The sequence below is a fragment of the Amphiura filiformis genome, chromosome 18 (genome assembly GCF_039555335.1).
Source record: "Amphiura filiformis chromosome 18, Afil_fr2py, whole genome shotgun sequence".
Classification (NCBI taxonomy): Eukaryota; Metazoa; Echinodermata; class Ophiuroidea; order Amphilepidida; family Amphiuridae; genus Amphiura; species Amphiura filiformis.
Window position 1 is genome coordinate 37,171,656 of NC_092645.1, and position 25,203 is coordinate 37,196,858.

Consider the following 25,203-nt stretch of genomic DNA (forward strand, 5'->3'; position numbering starts at 1 on the left):
AAAAGTACCCGTTTTTCACTCTGTCCACGGTAGCAAACAGAGTGGTTGGGATGGCTCATGCTGTGGAGTGTCCTGCACGATCACCAGACCTCACACCACTTATTATATTCGCAAGTATCCTGCGCACAAGGATAGTACGCAACGCAATTGATGCAATGAAGACCAGGGCTGAAACCTGTATTCGCCAAGGAGACAACCAGGTAGAAGGCAGAGCAGCACAGTAAACTCACTTCAGAAGAACCACAGACAAACCAAACAGCCTTTTAGGGCTACCTTTTATCCTAAACAGAGAAATGACTTCTGTCAAATAAAAAAGAAAGAAAGAAAGAAACAACAAAGTAAGAAAGTAAGAAACATCATAATAAAACAAAAAGGCATAAATAACTATGAAAAAATAAGTAATTGCAAGTAAAGCAAAAGAGGTCCCATTCGGCATCCATTTTACCCACAAATTAATGACACTATTAACAAAATACATTGCCCATTAACCCACCGGTAAAGCCTTTTCCATAAATAAAGTTATTTTATAAAGTTATCATTGAGGAATGTTTGATATTCATGCATGGTATGTGTCTCCTTTTCAATCTTTGAAGTAGCCAAACCTTGTCCGTGGACAGAGTGAAAAGCGGGTACATTTCTTTAAAAGAGCATACACTGCAAAATTCAAGCGTTTAGATTTTAAACACCTTTTTGTAACACTTATGAAACGTGTCACAGTATTTATTTTCTAAACATGTCACAGTGTTTAGTTTCTATAACAGTCAACACCATGTTTAGAAACTAAACACTATAGTGTCCAGGGCAACTAAACACTATAGTGTTTAGTTTCCAAACATGATGTTGACTGCTGTAAAAACTAAACATGTCGCAGCATTTTTAATTACCTGTAACACTTATTACACACTGTGACACGTTTAGTTTATACCGCAGTCAACACCATGTTTAGAAACTAAACACTATAAAGTTTAGTTGACCTGGACACTATAGTGTTTAGTTTCTAAACATGCTGTTCAACACATGACATGTTTAGGACAATGTGTTTAGACAAGAAGTATATAGGATTTTCAATCACATACATAATCTTGAACATGCGACGTGTTTAATGTGATTTCAACCAAAACATGATAGATTTTCATTCCTATACACCATTTTTCGTAAAATATGATCATGTCATTAATACACTGACTGGTGCTACATTTTGTTGTATACAAAAATACAAAATCTTTGTCATTTTAATAATTAACCAAATTTCAGAAAACACATCACTTCCTTCAACCATTTCCATGTTTTAACACATTCGTTTTCAGAATTTTTACCATAAAACATTGGTAAAAATTGTTCCATGCATCAAATATGAATGTCATTAATAAGGAACACTATGCCACTATCCTTACCATTTATCTCACATAAATATGACCGTGATATGAATGAATCAAATGGGGAAAACCAATGGCGTACCGTGGCCGCTTCTACCCGGGGGGGGGGGGAGGGCTGAAGAAAATTCAATTTTGCCGCCCCTTCCTCAACAGCCCGAAAAGGTTGACCCAATTTTTTTTAAAAAAAAAAAAAAAAGTGAAGAGAAAATTTTTTTTTTATACTTTTCAAATTTTTTCCGCCCTTTTTTCTTTACTAACGCCGCCCCTTCGTTTTGCGCCCTTCTTCTTCCGCCAACCCTTGGTTTTGGCCGCCCCCTACTTTTACCCCGGGGGGCTCGCGCCCCGAAGCCCCCCAAATACGCGCATGGAAACAGATGTTAAGTTGTAGAAGTAATATTTAATATCTATGTAACCATAATACGATGTTAACTCGGCAGATCTCCAATCATAACTCTTTACTGCCGATATCCAATCTTAAGGGTAGACGAGGTATTGTTGGTCGAAGCAACCTAAAAATCGATTTTTATTATCTAGATCAATAGGCCTATAGGCCTATTATTGAAAATTAACACTTTGATGTTTTGCAAAAGTTAGTTCTACAAATCGCATACTTTGCAAACTTGCTTAATTTATTGTTGTTAATGAGTTATGTACGTTTTACAAAAGTGTTGTTGTTTCAGCCCTCTTTACAACGTAACTCAAGAACCGCAGCACGTATAAAAGTATATCTGTGATATTTTAATTCTTCTACACGCTCGCTATGAATTGAGCAATGCAGTTTTTTGCCAAAGCTCACTACCATTCGTAAGATGTTGTGAACTACCAAATCACAACCTTAATTATATCCTTCATTATTATATTCTCGTTCGTTAATTGGTTAAACGAGTATCATGTGACCAAAAATAGTTTTGCTATTTTACAAAACAGTCAAAAAGCCGATTGATGAGGGAACGAGGTAGGCCCCCCTACTATTCAAAGTACTATCTCCCCGGGAAATAGTTTTACTATCTCCCTCTGAGCGCGTATGACCTCATATCCGCGTCGCAGTTCCTAGTGGTCCGTGCAACTCGCCACATACACGGGATATCACAGCCGGCTCTGGGGTATTAATGTGTCGCAAGTTGTATACGAAGCACACAAGCAGCACAGAAGTAGAACTAAAATACCGGGGTACGGTGGTTTCATGCCATAATCTGAGTTACATCAGGATTAGTATCTTAATATTGACGGCAAAATACTGACAGAGAACATGGTTACTCGTTTCACGGAGATATATATGAGAGGTAACAACATTTTCACGGTAAGCTTTAGCCACTCAACTGTGTGCGTGTTTTGTGCATGTAGGCCTACGTGCATTCAATCAAAACAAAGCGAGGCCATCCTAGCCTTGACTAGGCCTAGCCTAGATTTATACCGAGGCCTATGACTATGATAAAGGCCTTGCGTTTCTAATATTTTAACCAATTAATGAACAAAGAATATATTAATGAAGGATAAAACAAATATTTACTGCTCTTAATTCGGGATCTGGCGGAATCTATTGGTCCCCTCGGTGAACTGGAGACTTGTTTTTCTTTACAATTTTCCCGAAAATGTCATGAACTGTTCGTTTGAAAAACTGAAGATTTAAAAGATATGTTGTAAAAACCATATCCTGCATGTTTCTCCTGTCCAGTCGTACCTGGCTGAGTGTTTCAATAGATCGTATTATCATTCTCAGCGTCTACACAAGTAAAACACTGTTAAACTTAAAAATGCAGTATTTTAAGTCTGTCAGAAGCTGTCAGACACCTACAAGTCAAATAAAGTTTAAAATTTGTCTTTGGTGGAATTTCTGTGGTTAGGGAGTGTTTTACATATTAAACAAGTATTTCACAAAAATTCTTTTCCCGACCGACCTACCCAACTTCTGAAAGTGATCTATGGACAAGCAAACAATTTATTTTTTTTGGCCTGACCTCAAAGATGTCAAAAATCAAGGTTTTGATACTATTGGATAGCCCCTATTTGTCTCCTGCTCCTCCGAAGATTTTACACCTAAAATCCTTGTACTTTTGAAAAAATGTGAAAAAAATGTCAAAGATATAAGCATTTGCTTTAATGGTTTTCACACAATTTGTTCAAATGTACAAATGTAGTAATGTACAATGACTTTTGAGCATAACAATTATGAGCTTGAGAAAAATAGGGGCTTTATGATTAGTGCCAAAGGTTTTTAATGCGTGTCTCTTGTGTGAATAAACCTGGCAGTGTATCATAATTCAGAACGGGGAAGGGCACCTTACAGGTGGAATGATCTGGAATCACAGACATCTGCTTGTGAATTGAAATGCTGAATTGAAATCAAAGCTGAATTTCATTTCAATTCCACTTCATTCTCCATCACTCAACATGATTTCAATTCCAATCCAATTCAATTCTTCATTGCTCACGATGATTTCAATTCCAATCCAATTCAATTCATGCCCAAGCCCACTCATTTCGATTCCAATTCAATTCCAATGCATTGAAATGAAAATCGCCCAAAATTCATTTCAATTCAATTTGATTTCAATGCATTGAATTAACATTAATATAGACAGGATTCCTGTCTATATGTATGACAATGGACACCAAACATGGGTTTAGAATGTGTGATGTCACTGATGCAAGGTTATGCATTGTCTTGATGTTTCAGGGAAATCATCATGTCTTGGAATCAAACAATAATGCAATTGTAGCAACATCCAATTAACTAATCTTAATAAGGGTGTAGAGGACAACATTAATAAAAGCTTTAACAATATTCTAATCAATCATTGCCATGATTGCCGTCATCAGAGTAAGTCATACGCCTACTTAATTAGTATAATGACCCTTGTTATACATGTATAATGATATCCACAGGTTGTTCTTTAAGCTTATTGATGAAAAGTCTTGCCATGCAGAACATGTTTATTTACAATTACCTTAGCAGCAATTCACCTATAACATTCACTAGCAAAGTAGTTATTCACCTGGAACAACTACCCTCTGAAAGATGTAATTTCAGGGTAGATTTTTCCCGGTGATGTAGAAACACGTCTTTTAGCTATAAACAGCCTGACCACCCAGCTAAACCCAGCTAGTTTCCCAGCTAAACACTGTGATCAGTTTCTAAACACGTCACATTCTCGGTCACATGTTTAGTTTCTAAACGCGTCACACGTCACCTATTTCAAACACTATGTTTAACATATCAATCTTTATTTATGTGTTTCCCAGCTAAACACTGTGTTCAGTTTCTAAACACGTCACATTCTCGGTCATATGTCACATGTTTAGTTTCTAAACGCGTCACACATCACCTATTTTAAACACTATGTTTAGCATATCAATCTTTATTTATGTGTTTACCAGTTAAACACTTAGTTTCCCAGCTAAACACTGTGTTCAGTTTCTAAACACGTCACATGTCACATATTAGAGAGCTTGCGGAATGAAGTTACTGGAACTTTAACGGCAACTTCAAAAATATCGATTCGATTTCTTGCTCAACTTCACTTCAACGCGAACGTCAGATTGGTTTCTGTACCAACAGCGTCTTGTTGTTTAAACTAGGGAAGTGTATCAATGGGTGATCAAAAGAAGGGTATGTAAAAGCGACTGCATCAAATTTCTCCCTTTTGTTTGCTGAAGTGGTTTGTTGGTAACACTTATTACAATAGGCGCTTAGTTTGAATAAACATGGATTACATCTCTTGGCGATGACCAATGCAATGGGAATTAGGCCTATGTTATGAGCTACAACACATTTCGCCATACTGCATTTTAGAAACGCTTGCTGTTAGAATAAGTAAAATTTTAATTGTAATTATTGCACAGGTCACGGCGACCCTGTGACCTTTCCGGAAAAAGCCGAGTGGCAGGTTTTTCAAATAAATATTTTCTATGTAAAAACTGTACCATCAGATAGGTAATGGAATATATGAATATTAAATGTACATATATCACAACAATTTTTGATAACAACTTGCGTCACAATTGATCTAGTATAGAAGGTAGAGAATTTATTTCAATCTTATATACGCCATTTTTTGTTTGGAATTAAGTGAAAATTAATTCTGTAAAAACTGTGATTTTTTATGTAATTTTCACATTAGACCCGACAAAAGATTACCGTTTTGTTGTTATGATAATCTAATCTTTTGATTTCGTAAATAAAATTAGGGGTCTAATGTGGATTTAGGATGCAAACTGGAACAATCCGATGCCTTGTCAAACGCATTTGCTTCAAAATGGAGTTCGGATGCACTTCGTAATACAACTTCCGCCACTGCGGGAAACCACATGCACAGCAGAGCACGTGGCCGATATCAAAATCGATTTTATGTATTGTGCATGTAGGCCTATTCATAGGACCCTCGTATTAATTGTCTCTATGCGCTTGAGAATTCAACAATATAAATAATGGTAGCTTTATTATAATACATTAATGTTTTAAGCAGATAAAATTCCAAAATATGATGTAGTATAAATGAAGTTGCGGTTTATTAATATTATATGTTTAAATTTTCACGATGACACTATCAAGTCCTTCGTGGTCGAGCGGTCTAAGGCGCTGGTCATATGGTATTACGTGATAGCGGCGCAGTGCAGCGTGGGTTCGAGCCCCGCCTCTGCCTAATTAAATTTGCTTATTTTTTTAAATTTCATATTATGTTAGGGAAATGTGGCTGGGAGAATGTATGTATGGCGAAGAGTGGTGTGGTTATGAGCTATACGCTAATATTATACTTCTAAACATGTTTCAATTAAATATTCTTGTGATATGCCTATATTATTGTCCCGGATTATTATAATAAAAGCTCAATTATTATTCCAGTAAACGTCAGCTTTGTCAATTTTATATTTCCATCAGGACACAAGCCCATTTTATCTGTTTGCTCTCCCTAGCCCCCCCCACCACCACCATCACCACCTCTCCATATCATCCCTCCCTCCATCTATTCATCTATCCTCACTTTCCCACTCCCCAGTGGCGTTGCCAGGAGTTTTCTTTTAGGAGGGCAAGGACTCCTCTTTGCATTCTGATCGAATTAAATATATCTCCCCGAATGATCCTCATTTTGTTCTTTAAAAACTCCCAGAATTTTGAATTTCAACCAACATATTTCTGGATGCTCCTTTTCTGACATTCTTATTTTTTGTAACAAATAGGCCTCCTCTTTTAATAATGAATAATTTGGTTGACATACAATACCCATAGGCCTATAATATGCGTATAATAGCGTGGCACATGTTAGACCAGCTTTCTGCTGAATTGGGGTACATAATGTAGGCCTAAATGAATAAAATAATAATTAAATAAAATACCTGAACAGTACAAACATATTTGGTTATATAGATGTGTAATTATAAGACACGCAACGTTGTAAAAAAATGTTCACAGTAGCTGCAATTCGCAGAAGTTCACTACACTGCTGGGTCCCGTAAAATCAGTCCATTTTACTGGAACTTAATCCCCTTGGCGTTGAAGTCAAGCCAAAAACTTGGTTCCGCAAGCTGATTTGGTGTACGTCATGAGCACACACAAATGTATAATTATTATCAAGTGTGACGTTTGGAACAAAATTTATTTTGATCTAATTCAATCAGTAATTTTTAGCATCATGTGGCATGTTTTTTACCCAAACCAAATTAAATTTCCAATAATTGGTCTATTAACTAGACAATACATAAGTGGTAATTATGTAGTCTATGAGGAAATATGCAAACCATTGTTTTAATTATGACGTATTTTCATCATAATTTACGGCACACTATAGATTCTGGCGTTAACTTTAACTTCAAGCTTTAATGGCAGAGTGGTTTTGAATACATAATCCTCTATAATCCTCTAGACGTTAAAGTTAAAGTTAAAGTAACTCCATTTCGCAAGCTCTCTAATTAGTGTCTAAACGCGTCACACGTCACCAATTTTTACAGTGTATACACGTCCACATGCCGTATAAAAGGGTCGTTATTAGTAGGCTATAAAATGAACATTAACACTTTTGCTTATGTTTACTTTTTTTTTATTTCATGGAAAATACAGCTGGAAAGCAAGACTAACTTTTTATAAAGAGGGGAGCATATTTATAAAATATATATAAAAGAGAGGACGCCATTTACATATGTATTTGAAATTTAATTTAGCCAAATAATATAAGTTGTTCCATGATAAAAAGTTTACTATTTGCTATTTTTTTTCTTATGTTTTAATGGCATACCAGTGTCTACCCCTTGAAAAACACGATTTAAGATAAATAGCGCCATCAGTGATCACCTTTTCTTAAAAATGACGTAGCTTTACATGTTATCAAGCACTTCTTATTTGACACCATGTTCATTGAAATCGGAGCACCTTTAGATTTAGACCCCCGTGTGGCCAAAAAATCTGACCACCCCCATTTGGACCTTTCTGTTTATAATTCAAGGACGACCTATCGCAGATAGGTCAAACTATTCTTTTTCTGAATCGTTATGACCAGGTGAATACTGTTTTTGACAAAATCTAAGAATGTTGAAATTTCAACCCTGTTGTATGAAATCTGAACCCTAGGGACACTTATTGACTTAAAAAAAATACCCAGCAAACACAAAATGTTTTTAAAACGTTTTAAACATGTTATATTTTGGGTTTTGGTTTAGATAAAAATGTTTAAAAAATATCAAATGTCGGGTTATATAAAGGTCATGGAAACGTGTTAAAACGTTTTGTATGAAAACACACAACAATATATTTTTATAATGTTTTCAAAATGTTATTGATAAATATTTTTTTTTAACATTTTGTGCCAAATATTTTGTCAATACTTAAATAACATTATTATATTAGAATATTTGCAGTAGGTTATAAACAAATGTTATTTTAAATGTTTTAATGTTATGAAAACGTTTTGTACCCTTCATATATGAACTTACATGAACTTACATGAAGTGCCACACCATTCCTCCCTCTTCTCACTTGGTCGCGAGATCCTTTTTAGGGAAGGGGAGGGTCATAATGTGGCTTGGGTGAGTGGGCTTTTCGCCCTTAGTAACCCAAAAAGGTTTGGAGTTTGCTTTTGAAGTCGTTGATGGTTGGAGCTATTAACACTGTAGAATTGGGTAGCCTATTCCAGTCTGTTATAACTCGTTGGCTGTAAAAGTAGCGTCTTGTATCTACTCTTATGTGTTGTTTTTGAAGTTTCATTGGGTGGCCTCTTGTACCTTGGTATTCTGCTAGTTGGAACATGTCTGTCGGTTTTATGTTGTCAATCCCTGTGAATATTCTGTACGTTTGGATCAAGTCTGCTCTCCTCCTTCTATCTTCTAGTGTCATAAGATTCAGTTCCTTTAGTCTTTCGTGATATGGTTTGAATTTCAATTCTGGTATTATCTTTGTCGCTCTTCTCTGTACACCTTCAAGCAGCTTGATATCTTTCTGTTGGTATGGTCGCCAGGCTTGTATACTGTAGTCTAAATGTGGTCTGATGAGGGACTTGTAAAGTTGTATCTTTTATATAACCCGACATTTAAACGTTTTCTGGTAACCTTTTCCATGTTTTCTAACCTTTGCGAATGATGTTGAAAACTTTTTGTGTTTGCTGGGTCTCCTTTGAGATACGACAGTATGTGATGCAAATGACGATTTATTAACCCATAAATAATTAGTATTATCAAACTAATGAACTTTGGACTGTGAGCAGCAGCTCGGGGTAGTCTCCTCCGCAGCCAGTTTGGTTACGCTCCCTCCACACAAACAGTCTGCCAATTGCCACTTATAACGCCGTTTCTGATTGGCTACACGAAAGTAGCCGTAGAGCTGTACATACGGGAACTTGATTGACCTCACTCAGCTGGCGAGATGGCAGGTCAAAATTGCTCATGAATAATTAAGTAGCCGTCCAGCCGATCGACCAATTGAAAGCTTTGTTTGACGTCAAGCTGGATGACGTCGGCAGAAAACCGTTAGCGAATCAAAAAGGACCAGTTCGTGATCATTGGCAGACTGTTTGTGTGGAGGGAGCGGAACCAAACTGGCTGCTGTGGAGACTACAGCTCGGGGAAGCCATAGTTGCAGATTTTGGTTTTGTAATCATATTTTACGTGACTGTAAGCGATTATTCAATACCTGGCAATGGTTTTCTTTGAGGTTTGTGGTCCAAATGAGGTCATGCTAGTCTCGGGTAGGTATCGGGTAGGATTTCACCCTAATGTGGCAGTGACGTCAACGCGTTGAAGCAGCTGTTTTGCTCACTACGCATATATGTGGCGTACTTTAAGCGCTTTGAGCGAACGCTAGCGATATGATGCTGTACCCAATGAAATGCGCACTGCCACACACCGACATCGCCTGGTTAATAATTACATTGTACAGCAGAGACACTAAAATCAATACCCGGGATCGATACACGTGAATGTGCTATGCACGATTTGATATTCAGACGATAAATCTTTGGATACCGGGGTAGAAAATGATGAATATCTCCCGTAATTTTTTTATTGTAAAGAAGCCGATTTCGATGCTTGCACTTGAATGATATGTGTTGAAAGGATATGATAGTCGCCAGCTTGCGTAGTGAGAAAGAACTGTGCGTCTTGAACTCAAAAACTGACAAAAATTCTGATTTTATATGTGCCGAAAAAAAAAAAAGACAACTGCCCTCATTCGTAAATACTTGGGTCACGGAAGATACACGGATGATAGCGCAGCGTAGGTCACTGGTGGAGGCAGTCTAAAAGCAGATGACGTCATGACGTATACCATAGTCACTGACATCTACAGAGGTCAGTCACCAGGCTATTGTCAATAGCCTTAGTCGGATGTCCCTCATCCCATTATGCGTCTCAAACAGGTCGGAACAAAATGGCCATGCGTGGCTGTGGATTCAACCTACCGTCATGGCGATTCCTTCCATGAAGATATCGGGGCGATGACACTGTGTGCCACATCAGAGTGAATATTGGTAATAAATACTGCAATGAATCAGGGATGATGACGCAGTTTGAGATAGCAATTTTGACGTGACTACTGATTGCAGATTATATACAGCACTAGAGTTTTTGGTTTACAAATACTAGGGCCTATATCCTGTTTTGCCAAATGAAACTGAGCCTGCATCGGTTCCCAGCAAACACACAAACATTTTAAAAACGTTTTAAATAAGTTATATTTTGGCTTTTGGTTTAGGTAAAAACGTTTTAATAACATTAAAATGTCGGGTTATATAAAGGTCATGATAACGTTTTAAAACGTTTTATATGAAAACACACTACAACAATATTTTTAAATGTTTTCATAAAATGTTATTGTAAACTATTTTTGCAAACATTTTTGCCAAATATTGTGTCAATACTTAAATAACATTATGTTAAAATATTTGAAGCCAGCAAACACAGAAATGTTCTTAAAATGTTTTTTTTTCAAAACCTTTTAATAACATTTAAATGTCGGGTTATAAAAAGGTCATGCGAACGTTTTTAAAACGTTATTGAAAATATTTTGGGCAAACATTTTCGCAAAACATTTTTCAACCCCAAAATAACATTCTGTTTAGAATGTTTTGTATCAAGTTTTCAAGAATGTTTTTGGAATGTTATTAAAACGTTTTTATACCCTTTATATAACCCGACATTTAAACGTTTTCTGTAAAACATTTTGTTTGCTGAGCAGTAGATTATCAAAAAATGTTTTTTAAGGTTATGAAAACGTTTTATACTCTTAATATTCCCTTTATATAACCCGACATTTTAACGTTTTCTGACAACCTTTTATAACCTTTTGCGAATGATGTCGAAAACGTTTTGTGTTTGCTGGGTTACTACATAGGTATGAACATTGTACACGTGTATAAATGCAATATTAAGTGAATAGTCACTCACTATTATAGTGTACATAATTTGACGTCTGTGGATATCTGACTCTCGCCGTGGGTTTACTGTTTTTCTTTTGTTACTTAACATTTAGGTAATTACACAAGTCATGTCCGTCCTGTTGAGGGTATCAATAACAATTTGGTTTTTGAGGCCACAAAATGAATTTAGTCAGACAAATTAATTGCTTTCTTTTCGATAATCCACTGCCGCATTTCGTGATGAATGAAGGTGACCAGGTGAATTAATTACACCAGTTTGCTTTGACTATATTTATAAATACGTATACGCACGTGACCACCTCCGCGCTGCCAACAACTTGTAGACAGTTACTCTCGAAGCGACTTTCTACATAGCGGGTGGTCTTCCTGTACATTTGAATGCAAAGGCGGTAGACAGCATGAGACTACATGTACTGTGCAGCAGAATTGTCTATTTTGCGGCAAATGTCGTTTTGAGTTCTTATCCTTTTCAATGGGAAATAGCATGAGGATTTGGTCACGCTTGCTGGCCTTGTTATGTCGTGCCTATGGGTCACTGTCGGTGTATATTTATAAATACGTATTTATAAATATACAGCTGTAAATCAGTATTTTATTTATTATTATACGTTTGATCTAGTACACACCCATTAGTCTTACTTTGTCAAACAAACACGCGGTAACAAACAAACACACCCCAATAAGCAAACACGTCCCTCCAAGAAACAAACAACTTACAAATAACGGGCAACAATTTCTAACAATGCAATGACCAAGTCAACGGATCATATGTGTGTGTATAATGCTGGTTTCATACTTTCCTGCCGCTTGCCGCTTTGACGAGGATTATGCTCCACTGCGCAGTCGCACCAGAAATGCTAGCGCTGACCAGCGGCAAGCCGATATATCGATCACTCCACCGCTTTGTCCACGCGGCAGCACCACTGAGAGTTGATTTCAAGTAAACTCGGAGCGGTACTGCTCTGACGTATGAGAACAAAATACGATTTTGGAGCGGCAACAGTGGCTTTCAGATTCATGCCGCTGCCGCTCAGCGATATGCTGCTCCGCTTGCAGACAAGCCGCTCAGCGGCAAGCGGCAGAAAATATGAAACCGGCATTAGGCACCACGTCTGATTTGGCCCTATAGCGCTATCGGTGCGCTTTGGTTTTTTATTTAAATGAATAACGACAATACAAATATTATGCAAAAGGCTATATTGAATAAGGAACAGTCTATATTTTCACCAGTAAACATTTAACCACCTCATGATAACATTTTTACCATTCGTTGTACTCATAAACGTTAAATATTTTTACACCGTCATTGTTATTTTGCAGGATGCTGCTATAGCAAACCACATATAGTTTCCGGTACCTGTAAATTCGTCTTGCCTGGCGTCCACCATGTTCAACGTCTATCTACCAGTATACTCACTCTCAAAATCGACACACAACACGTGTGCACACAACAGGGTGTGCCTATATCAGGCACAGGGGTTGCACAGGTAAGGATATCACCTTTGAACCAACCAAGGCCCTATGTCGCCTGATCGATACCGCAAAATAACGAAACATCCTAAAAAACTTTAACGTTTCGATTCAACCAGTTGCGAGCCAATGGGCAGTAAGGGAAGCTATCCCACACTCATGGGATGGTGCCCGCAGTAAGGTCGCAGTAAGACTTCTCAATTGTTTGCTCATTTTTGATTGATAATTTCCGTCCAATCCCCTTTTGAAAGTCACTTTGCCTCTTGTCACCTTGCGTTGGGAAAAACGCGCTATATACTTTGGTCAAATACATATCGCTCGTCGCTCAGCGATGGCGCATAAAACCAAAGGCAGAACATGCCAGAATTACGGAGACTCTGAATGACGACCGTGGTTTAAACCTCATGCATGTGTGCGTTGATTTGTAGGTCAAGATCCAAGACCGAAATGAGGACATGCTCTTGGCAGCATGTCAGCAATTTCTTGGAAAGCCAGAGAAGGAGGTGGAAGAGATTGCCACTGAAATATTGGACGGCCATCAGAGGGCCATAATGGGCCAAATGACTGTTGAGGTTAGTGTTGTAATATATAGTATACGAATCCCAAATCGATAGATTTACACTGCAATACATGCATGCCAAAGCCTCTGCACACATAATAGATCGTAACCATTTAAATATATTCAATGACTTGCAACTTCGAAGTACACACCTAAAACAAATTTACACTGCACCATCGCAACCATGCTGCGGATAAAACTTGAAAAAGGCGCCGCAATACAAGGCCTCGAATGATTTAGGCTAGATCCGTTCCGGCTCCCCGGATACGGGTACGACGGTACGACGTATTCCCTCGGATAACATCATATCATTGGCAATCAAATATTATGAGGACAATGAAAATGACTACTTTTTTGAGAAAATAAGTCGTGTTAAAAAATTGATATTCCGCATAAACCAACAGTACTGTAAGTGATGAGTTCCTTCGAACGAGACAGATTTGACCTAGAAACTAAAGTGATGTCATGATATGAATATTACCAGCTTTGAGAGAATGGACTGTCAACACTCTCAATGCACAGAATGTTATCAGTAAAAAAACTCTGAATCAAATATTACAAATGTAATGGTTTTTACACATGTGGATAAAATCAGGCCGCTTCTTTATTATATGTGATGCGATCAAGCAAAATCAGTCGGAACTCGGAAATATTGATTTTGAGATATAGCCAAGCAAAGGAAATATTTCCTTTTGTTTCCTATTGTTTTGGAAACTCTTTAATAGCTCATATCTTTGGAACTGGTTGTTCAATTTTAATGGGGTTTTCTGCAAAATGCAGCTTTGCAAATGCTTTTTACTGTCCTATAAGAAACTGAAAATTAATATTCCCGAGTTCCGACTGATTTTGCTTGATCGCATCACATATATTAATAAATTGTGATATTCATATGGTCGAATCCAACCAAAAGTGTCCACGGGCCAAAAATTAAAGTCCGAAATAAAACTGTCTCCACAATTTTTCCTTTTGCCCATTGATTGATGACATATTGGCCTTATAGGAACCAAAAGTGCCATTACTAATCTTGAAAAATAAATCCAGGACGTGTGATAGTAAATGTGATATCAAAACCCAATGTTACCTACGAATACCACTAGGATGCTTTCACTATCGCAATACTAATCAACCTAAAACAAATGGAATATTCCCATTAACGCTTTTTTCGTGTAATGTAGACCACAGGGTGTCAGGAAAATGCTAGCTCAACCAGAAAATATTTGTTTTTATTTTTATAACGCGATCAATATGATCTTAGTCAATTTATGCTAGTTTATTTTTGAAAATGAAGTTTAGGTCAGTTTCTGTATTTTATTTATCAAATGAGTATGAATCAATTTACACATTGTATAAGAACGAGTAGGATATATGTTTTCAAGAATATTAGGAATTATACGCATACACCTAACGCTTTATACAATGAAAAGGTGAAGAAATCCGGGTATTCGTAGGTAACATGAGCGATTTAACAATATCTATATTGAGTTTAGAGGTTTAAATTTTGCTATTATGGTAATGAATTAATAAAATGGTAGTTTTAGATCTCTTTCAGATGGTACGTCCAAATAAAAAATGCTATTACCTTAGATCAAAATTTTTTGATGCTTTTAGCAAGATTTTGACCACTTCATTTTGATATACAAGTAGTTAATCAGCAATTTTACATAATAAATAATTGTTGAATGAACCCGTATAATGGGTAATAATAGTGTCCTGGGGTACCGCTTAAAGTTTTTGACAATTAATTTCCATTGGTAGGGACACTTCATTACACATGTCATGTATTATGCTGTATTCGTAAGTAACATTTCAGTATTTGTAGGTAAGAATTTGACTTTTGGTGGATATCGCAATCAAAACTTTTTATAAAGCACTTTGAGTGTATTATTTTCTTTATGTGCGTTTATTGATACTTTAGACCCTATCATGTATTAATAATGTCGATTCACAGCGGTTGAAAGAGGATTGAAGTAAGAAACAAAGGCACTAAAGTGACTTTAATTTGCTTAATTGCACACAAATTGCTTAAAACCGTTATTGCAGACTTGTGAAGTCCATCTTGGAGTCAGTTACGTCTTGTGGCCTTTCGTTTGAGGGCAACTACAATTAGCTTTATACCAGGGTCCATCACTGTGTTGTCTAGATCATGAGACAATGAGTACAGTCGTTTTTTCCATGGTATTCGTAGGTAACCTTAGCGAAAACGTCAAAAGTTACCTCGAATAAATCAATTTGGACACAAATTACTCAGAAACCGAAGGTCGGTAAACATTTAAAATGAAGCACCTATGACAGTTGACAAATCCAAGTATTTATCCCCTTCTAATCTTCTTTGAATCAGATTTTTCTTTCAAATGAGCAGACCGTCGTCTATTTCAGTACATATTTTTCAACAATTAAGCCGTATTCACTTTTGCATGTTGGGCATGTATGTGAATTCGCAACTTTCATTGACATATGATTTGATAGCAAACATACAGGCCTTCGTTATGTACCAATATGGGCATTGCCATGAATGGCGGTGTTTCACAATACTGTCATGATGTCAAATTGTATTCGTAGGTAACATTCGGTTACCGAAATTTACCTACGAATACTTGCTTTTATTGTTGACATCTCAGAAATATTTGAACGCAGGCTATTGAAACTTGGTAGAAATAAAGAGTGTATTACCCTGCACCTATTGCTTAACTATTGTTTACTATTCTCTCACTTTGTGGAAATGACACAGCTTTTAACATGTATTCGGAGGTAATGCATATTTTTTACCAAACCTACCTTTGTGCCATTTAGAATTTCTGGCAGCTAAACACAATAATAAAGATTTTATTTTATTTATTTTATTTTACAAATTCGGCTAAAAATACATCAAAAAGCAAAGTAAAATTACACAATACATACAAAAGGAAACAAAAGTAAAAATAGACCCAATGGGCTAGCCAGGAAGAGTCAGAAGCATCAAGACACTGTCACCAAAAGGTGTGATTCCTCCAACTCATTGGGGCAATTACATAAAAAGATATACTATTGCACTCACTGACTGTTTAAACCCATTGTGTGTACATCCACATCACAAAGATGCACCTGCCAGCCACCACATGCGCCTCCCCCCACCTACCAGCCAGGAACTAAAACCAGACCCATGCCACGTGGAGGCCACTCCAAATCATCCCCAAGCCACATTGCCTACATGAAGGAATACAGAAAACATTCCCAAACCAGGCAACCCGGTGACGACCCCAAGCGACCGGGACCCGGGACGAGTCCGGCATCCACCCAAGGCCAACAAATGAAAAGAGACACATGCAGCAGCCGACAAGCCCACCCTCCCGATATGGATGTACACATTATTACAAGATGGAAATCTGCTCAGTGACCCCTACCTATCAGACACATGGATTTACCCCCCCTCCTCCCCGACCCACCTGAACCCAACCAACCCACCCAGCAACACCCCACTCCCACCCACCAGACCAACACGGGCCATGAAGACGGATAAAGTAGGTCACTGAGCAGAAAACCGAGACAACAAAATTTAAGAGTCCTGCTCTTCAGTACTATTATTTACTAAATAAGTTTTCAAATGTTTTTTAAAAGACTTTGTGCCCATGTAAAAGATAAAATGATCCTTTACAGAATTTGGCAAACCAGCCCACAGGCGAGGGAAATTTACAGCAATGGTAAATTTGAAACTGTCCGTTTTGGGTGAGTGACGTGTGTTTACAGACCAATTGCTGAAACCAAAAGTGTTACAATTTAATATACAAGTACAGGCAAAACATATAGACAAATATTTCCTTCTGTTGTTAAGATCCATGATGTTGAGTTGTTTGAGACGCTCCCCATATGATTGATCCCCCCGCCGTTGACCCAATATGAACCTGGTGGCACGACGTTGAATAGTTTCCAGGGTGCTAATGTGATTTTTGCGATAAACAAACCAAACTGGGGAACAGAAATCAATAATAGGTAAAACAAGGGAACGATACAGTGTAAGGAGAATATTTTGTTTTTGATTTCCAACCACAGTTCTAAGAAAACCTAACAATCTATTGCACTTTTTGGTTACATAAGATACATGTACATTCCATGTGAGGTCAGAAGAAATCTGAACCCCAAGAAGACGAAGACTGTTCGCTTGAGAAAGCTTAGTATTAGACACAAGATAAATTGGAGAAGGCTTATTTTTACGACGGGTAATGCACATAACCTGACACTTTTGGGGATTTAGTTGGAGAGCATTATTCTCTGACCACCAGTGAAGCGTAGTAAGATCATTCTGAAGAATTTCAATATCAGAATCATTGGTAATTGTGCGAAATAAAAAGGTATCATCAGCGTATTGAAAAATCTTGGAGCAGAGGTGAAGATGGAGGTCATTGACATAAATATTAAAAAGCAGTGGCCCCAACACTGACCCTTGGGGCACACCTGAGAGGACAGAAACAAAATTGGACATTTGACCACGGAAAATAACCCTCTGCTTACGGTTGGTAATGAAGGAAGAGATCCAGCTTAGGAGTGGACCCCTAAAACCATAAGATGTCCGAATGCAATGCATTTCAGTATTGGACATATCAAAGCTTGTATCAATTGCGCATTTATTAGTTATTTCCATTTTTTTAAAGATATATCTAGTGCTATGAAAAATTGTATTCGTAGGTAATGTAAAAAATACCACTCAAAAAATTATCACAAAAATTCATAATTATGTACAAATATGTGAAAAATTGAACAGGCAATCTTTGATTACACACCTTTCAGGAAATCAATTTAGATTCAATCCAATGACTTCTTTTCATAACTGATTTAGATGTTTTTAAAAATACTGTAAGAAATATTTTGAAAAAATGAGTAAAAATAGCATGTTTTGGGGTCTCTGTGTCTAAGTTTTTCACAGAAGGGTGTCTTATTATATATGGCGCGAAGCGTATGATCAAGGCGAATAAACACAATACAAAAACGAATGCCAATTGATTAATACTTTTAAGTTATGGCCCTGAACATGCCGTGTACACTTTTCGTTGGATTCGACCATATGTATATCAACTTGATGAGAAAAAAACAACAACTTCAGATCAATTTCACCGTACGAGCTTGAATTCGAGCATAACATATCAATATTGTATTTATTATGCAAATAACCAATTTCTATGGCCCGGACTAATCTTTTGTTGTCCCTTCCCATTTTCTAGTGTACAAGGTCGCGCATTAGGCACACATCAATGAACATCTTCATGTCATCAGTCTGCAGCATTGGAAATCAATTTCGCTTCGAACGCTGAAAAGCGCTGTACGAGCCAGCATTTTACCAACACAATTATTTGCCTTTTTTCAGGAGAAATACGAATAAAAAAATTGCAACGATGGTTTTTGCAATTGATATGCCCTTTAAAGATAGTAGTTCTTGTTTGTCTGGGGTAGTATGCAGTATAGTGAAAATCAAAGTGCACACTCACAAATCATTCAAAATTGTAAGTAACGACCGACGTGCATGATCAAGCTGAACAACAACAAAATAATGTTCATACATACTCACGATATAAGGACGTTTCTGATTGGATTTGGGCCCTTTTTTGCTGGTCATAAATTCCGTTTATGACCAGTACGCAGGGCATAAACAAGCTGCGTCACGCAGCGTTGGAACCCGATTAACGTGATCAACGATTTGCTAGTGTTGCGTACACGCGCATGTCACCGCGCCCATCTGACGCGGAGCGCAAAAGATAAACGCGTTGACTCCCGGCCGTTGACCTTATGAGCCGAGCTGCCTGTAAGTAGGCCTACTCATTTTTAGAAGGAAAACGGTATGGAAATGTTATTTAAACGTGTAAACCCTTATTATTTTCATTTGTTTTGAATTGCTAACAATGTTCAGAATGTTTGGTATGTATGAACGGGGTTCATTTATAGGATTTTGGGCATGATCGTTGATTTATGCCTTCGGCTCACGCCTCGGGCATAAACAGCGATCATGCCCTCAATCCTATGAATGAACCCCTAATTCAGAGTTTTGGCCTCCGGACTATAATCACTGGGTATTCTATGATCAAAGATTGTGATTTCATAAACTGAATTGATCAATAAGGTTTTATGTTTGCTTAAATAGGAGATCTACTTCAATCGCAAAAAGTTTTGTATGAATGTGTTTGAGTTGGCGTCATCTGATTTGGTCAACATGGGCATCAGTATGGTCAGTTATACAATCACAGACATCAGGGATGACCAGGTATGTGGATGATACTTTCATCAGTTTGGGTTAGAAAAAGAGTTGTGGTCCAAAAATATTTCCCTGAATGAAGACAAATAATGATGGAATGGGAAGCCATCATGGCCATTACGCGTTGCGACAACGTGTTGCTGTCAATAAGCAACGCGTTAAGTCAACATGCAGGTGAAGATAAATAATCTGTAGGAATTGAGATTTTGGCAATGCATTGCTTTCAATATTAACAACATAATAGCGTTGAATATTAAGCATCGCATTACTTCAAAAAGAATGTGCTGTTTTCTATGAGCACCGAATGATTGGGTGAATCGTGGAATCTATCGGAATCGGGTGTAACCATGGTAACTGCATTTGCTAATGTCATTTTGGTACACGTAAGGAAAAGTGAAATAGCGTATTATATAGCCTATATAAAATTGTATTGCAGGGTTACTTGAAAGCTCTTGGTATGTCACGATCTGCGGAGGTCAAGAGAGATGCCACAATGGAAGAGACAGATTTTGATAGAGATTCATGAATCAAGGTAAAGGGTTTGTAGCCTATCACAAAGTATGATGCATTGATCATACAACACTTTTGAATGGGTGTAGTCGGTGCCGCTTATCGCCTGCCAAAGACAAGCGACATCCATGAATACATGAACTGCCTTCAAGTTGTAACACCATACGTAACATATTGTTAATCAACACAAGAAATTGTGGGTGGGTGGTGACATTAACTTACCAGATATTGATTGGAACAGCTTTACTGTAATTTTAGGCCATCAATACCCACAGAGCATCAGCAACAATTTCATCACTATGACTGATGCTGGGCTTGATAAAGTTGTCACTTTCCCATTGGGGATATTACGTATTGTGACAACGCATTGCTTTCAAAACAAATGCACTTCTACTTCTACGACGATACTCGACAGGATCCATAAGTAAGGATGTAGTGTCAAGGAAACTGGTCATGCTCATGCACGGTGCAAAGTCCAATGTGCTAGGTGCTTTATTTACAAGATGACAGTCGTCGTGCGAGTAAAAGTGAATGTGCCTGTACATGGCACTTGAGACAGCTCCTCGGAAGGCCTCTACTGACGGAAAGGTCAGGAATGAAGCGGGGAGGGCATTCCACCAGGTGATTGTTCTAGGGAAGAAGGAGTACTGGTAGAGTTGAATACGAGCAGGAATGATCTGGAATTTGTTAGGGTGGTAGTACATGGTGTTTGAAGATGTCATCTGGATAAGGATACGATCTGCATTGATGACCACAGACTTTGAGACGATTTTAAACATCAGAATAAGGCATGCTGTTTTGTGCCGGTTTTCAAGGGAATCTCACTGCAGTTCATGGAGCATAGATGACACACTATCCCGATGGTGGTATCTTGAAAGGACGAATCTTGCAGCACGGCGTTGAACCATTTCAAGTCTGTCGGTGTCTTTTTTGGTGTGAGGATTCCATACTGTGCTGGTGTGCTAGAGATGAGGGCGGACGAGAGAGATGTAGGCTTGCTGCCGGAGTTTTTGTGGACAGCCTCTGAGGTTGCGTCTGAGCAGGCCTAAGATCTTATTTACCTTTTTGGTGGCGTTCAAAATATTATTATTATTTATTATTATTACAGGACATTTCTATAGCGCTCTACAGATAACACAGCGCTTTTGCTCCAACACAAAATACACAAGAAAAAAAACAATATAAAAACAACAACAATAAATTACTGATTTGGAAAAAGATACGTCTTCAGAAGACGTTTAAAAGCAGCCACAGATTCCGCTTCTCTGACATAAACAGGGAGCTTGTTCCAGTGCTGGGGCCCGAAAACGGTGAAACAGCAATCCCCGGCTCTTTTACTGGAGCGAACTGTATAGAGCCTTGTTTTGTCAGATGATGAGCGAAGCCTGCGACTGCTTCTAGATGAATCAGGATGATTATAAAACGTGACAAGATCTTGTAGATATGCCGGAGCAGTACCTGATATGCAGTTGTATATGTGCAACATGATTTTGAAATTAATTCTTTCTTTCACCGGGAGCCAATGGAGGGTATTCAACAAATCGGCAGAGCACCTGTCTCGTCCACATGCGAAGATCAGCCTGGCTGCCTTATTTTGGAGACGCTGCAGCCGTTTTAGGTCCATTTCACGGGCACCATACATGAGGGAGTTGGCATAGTCTATGCGAGACAAGACAAGTGCTCTGACGGCATGATGACACGCGTCCTGACTGAGAAACCGTCGTATCCGCCATAAGTTACGGATGTGAAAGTTGAGGTTTACAAAGATTGCTAATATGAGAAGACATATTAAGAGCTCCATCAAAAACAACACCTAAGTTCTTAACATTGGCAGATGGTTTGATTGAGTGGTTACCCAAGCTCAGCTCAATGACGGGAAGCTTATTGAGAGCTCTATTGGTGGCAATGATGAAAAATTCCGTTTTGTCCTGATTGAGCTGCAGCTTGTTATTAACCATCCAAGAGTTAATATCAGAAATACAAGCAGACATGTTATTGAGCACACGCTCACGGTCACCACTGACTTTGGGTTCAAAGGCAGCATAAAGCTGTATATCGTCAGCATAACAATGAAAGCATATGTTGTAACGACGAATGATTTCACCAACGGGAACGGTATACATGATGAAACACTGAGGGCCAATGATGGAACCCTGGGGTAATGAGTAAGTGAGCGTATGCTCACTAGACATGTCGTTGTTAATTACCACTCTGACGTTACGTTGATTAAAATATGACCTATACCAGGAATGGACTGTGCCATCGATATTGAAATCTGATTTGAGTCTATTCAACAGGATATGGTGATCCACCGTGTCAAAGGCTGCTGACATGTCAAGCAGCACCAGGAAGACAACTTTACCATGGTCCACGTACTGGAGGATGTCGTTTTTTACCTTTAACAGGGCGGTTTCAGTACTGTGAGACCTCTTATAGGAGGATTGGTTCACTTCACCCAGGTTGTAGTTGTCAACATGTGTGACTACTTGACATGACGCAGCCTTTTCAATAACCTTACACATGAATTTCATGTTGGCCACTGGCCTATAGTTCTTTAGGATATTGTTGTCAAGATTTGATTTGATTTGATATGCGCTTGACAGGAAGTGTTTGGGGTTAATGTGAGGCCCAGGTAAGGATACTCATTGACTGATGAGAGCTGGTTTCCTCCCAGGTGGTATCCACTGGTCCGGACGTTTAAGTCTTGTTGAAGTAGATCACAATCGCCAAGGCTGGACACAGTCATGTCTATATAAAGGGCAATCATCTGCGAAGAGACGGAGCTTAGATGAAATCCCAGATGGAATATCATTGATAAATGATAAAAAGAGTAGTGGCCGAAGGACCGTCCCCTGATGTCACAAAAATGCGCTCCATGGGAGAAACGTAATGGCCTTGCGATACGTTCGACAAAATGGAAGTACGATGCAACTTCTGAGTGAGATATATGTCCGAAAAGCTCCGAAAGCCCCGACAGCCGACAAAAACGCCAGCTACTCCAACTTCGTTTAGTGTTTGGGTTAGATTTAACGATTAGAGGTTTCTACTCTAGCGCTTCTCGCAATCTGTAGCTATCTGTTGTGTTAGATATTTTTTGTGATTTTCTATAATCGCACTCAAAATTTAAAATGGCAACCTATCATGATTAACACTTGCATTGTTTTCTTTTGTATTTCCATGCACAGGATGTCTGTTAAAATGAATGTGACTCTCGATGTGCAAGACGTATTTTTTGGTTCTTATGTTCAACCAGGGATCGATACGAAGGGATAAGCATCCTAGGTTACATAACCAAACCGGAAGATGTAGCCTAGGTCTAGACAATAGGCGGATTAGCGGCCATTTTGTCTTCTACATGATTTTATTCACGTGTCCTTACACTTTAGTACACAAATATATAAGTTAACAGGTTTACAATTTTAAAATTATATTTTGTGTATACAATATATTCTGTAATAAATCGATCAAATGACGGTGATTGTTCAGGTATTATATGCTTGATAGAATTAAATTGTCTGACCAGCTAGTATTCTTCTCCGCCGTCAGTGTGATTCCATTCACTCCACGTACCGTGTTGCGAAGGTGGAGGAGACTAAAGCTGTATTGACGAACACGCATGCGTTAAAAATGATGTAGCCTTAGTCGAACAATAGCGTGACGTAATTCCCGGCATTGTTCCTATGCACTTTCACCCTCCTGGTTCAACACTTAAGTTAACCTGAACCCAGGGAATGCTTATTTGATCCCCGGATTTGATCGGATGTACTAGTATTTTGTAGATGATGGCCCGGGTGGAAGACTTTTACATGACCATCGTTGTGTTGTCTTAAACTACCGGTTGTACTACAGGCCGGCGCACTCATGCCTATTCGCCGTCAAAGTTATGTAATAATCGGATTAAATACCGTAGCAATAGATGAATACAATTTTTGAATAGGTCACCCAGCACTACAAGCAGGTTGCACCTTATCACATGTGTATGTCTACAATCATAGAATGTCGCTCTTTTTAAAGATACTAATCTTACAGATGCGAGTGATTAACATTAACATTGTGTGGTCAAATACCAAAGGCCGGCCACATGTCACAGGCCCAAAAACGCCTGAAATTTTGCCACATTTTATAAGGTTACGTAAAGTTCCCCAAAGCTGCGCAATATTGAGCATTGAGCTGCATTGGAAAATTTTGGAAAATTTTGTGAAATCCGCGGCCACTTCACCTAGCTTGTGCCGAGGGTGAAGAAATTTTGAGTATTATTATTATTCCGCAACGAAATTTTGAAAAAATGTTAAGCAATTTCATGAACAAACATTGAATGACTTACGCGATTTTGAGAAACTTTAAAGCACTTTATATCAAGCAAGTTTGTGAAACTTTGGGTAACTTTATACAATTTTGACAATATTTTTGACCACTTTGGGCAATTTCCCCTGTGCCATGGGGGCTCTCAGCAATGGAGTAATAAATTCAACTTTAGGAAGTGTTTAATCTCGGGAGGAAATATTTTGATGGTCTAATAATATATATATTTTTTTTCACATTGAAATAATCCTATAGGATTATTTGACCATCTAAACCAAGCTTTTGAAATGCAGATCGACTTGTTTAATATCTCTGCTCGTGAATATTGCACTGCGAAATTTAAAAATTTCTTTTGTTTAGGCCTAGGTACTTTGATCAGGTAACTTCAAACCAACAGATTTTGCATGAGGTCACCCGATTAGATAACAAACTAAAACTAGTGGCAAATGGTGGTCATAGACCACAAACCTAGCTGGGCGTGTTGGTGTTGTGGAGGTGTCTGACCCCTGCAAAATGTTCCAAAAATGTTCCCCTGGTTATGAGGTTTGTTGTCACCGAGTTTGAGTCCCGTACTCCTTACAGATGTCCAGATAATGAAATTCTAAGATTTGGCCCCAGGTGACCTTTGACCTGACCCCTGCAAAGTGTTCCAAAATGTTCCCCTTGGCATTAAGCCCCGTACCCCTTACAGATGTCCAGAAAATAAATTTCTAAAATTTGACCTCTGCATGACCTTTGACCTGACCCCTGCAAAATGTTCCCCTGGTCATGAGATTTGTTGTCACTGAGTTTGAGCCCCATACTTCTTACAGATGTCCAGAAAATAAAATTAAAAGGTTTGACCCCAGATAACCTATGACCTGACCCCGGCAAAATGTTCCAAAATGTTCCCTTGGTCATTAAGTTTGT

At 38.2% G+C, this 25,203-nt stretch overlaps 1 protein-coding gene across 1 annotated transcript; it reads left to right on the forward strand.

Annotated features, from left to right (window-relative positions):
* Positions 1–9,498: 9,498 nt before the first annotated feature.
* On the forward strand, positions 9,499–23,503 carry LOC140139458 (flotillin-1-like). Its single transcript, XM_072161206.1, has 6 exons — positions 9,499–9,547; positions 12,557–12,723; positions 13,135–13,278; positions 19,372–19,491; positions 19,919–20,014; positions 23,178–23,503. Exons 1-5 carry the CDS (start codon positions 9,499–9,501, stop codon positions 20,006–20,008), a joined length of 570 nt encoding a protein of 189 aa, XP_072017307.1. The 3' UTR covers positions 20,009–20,014; positions 23,178–23,503.
* The last annotated feature ends 1,700 nt before the right edge of the window (positions 23,504–25,203 follow it).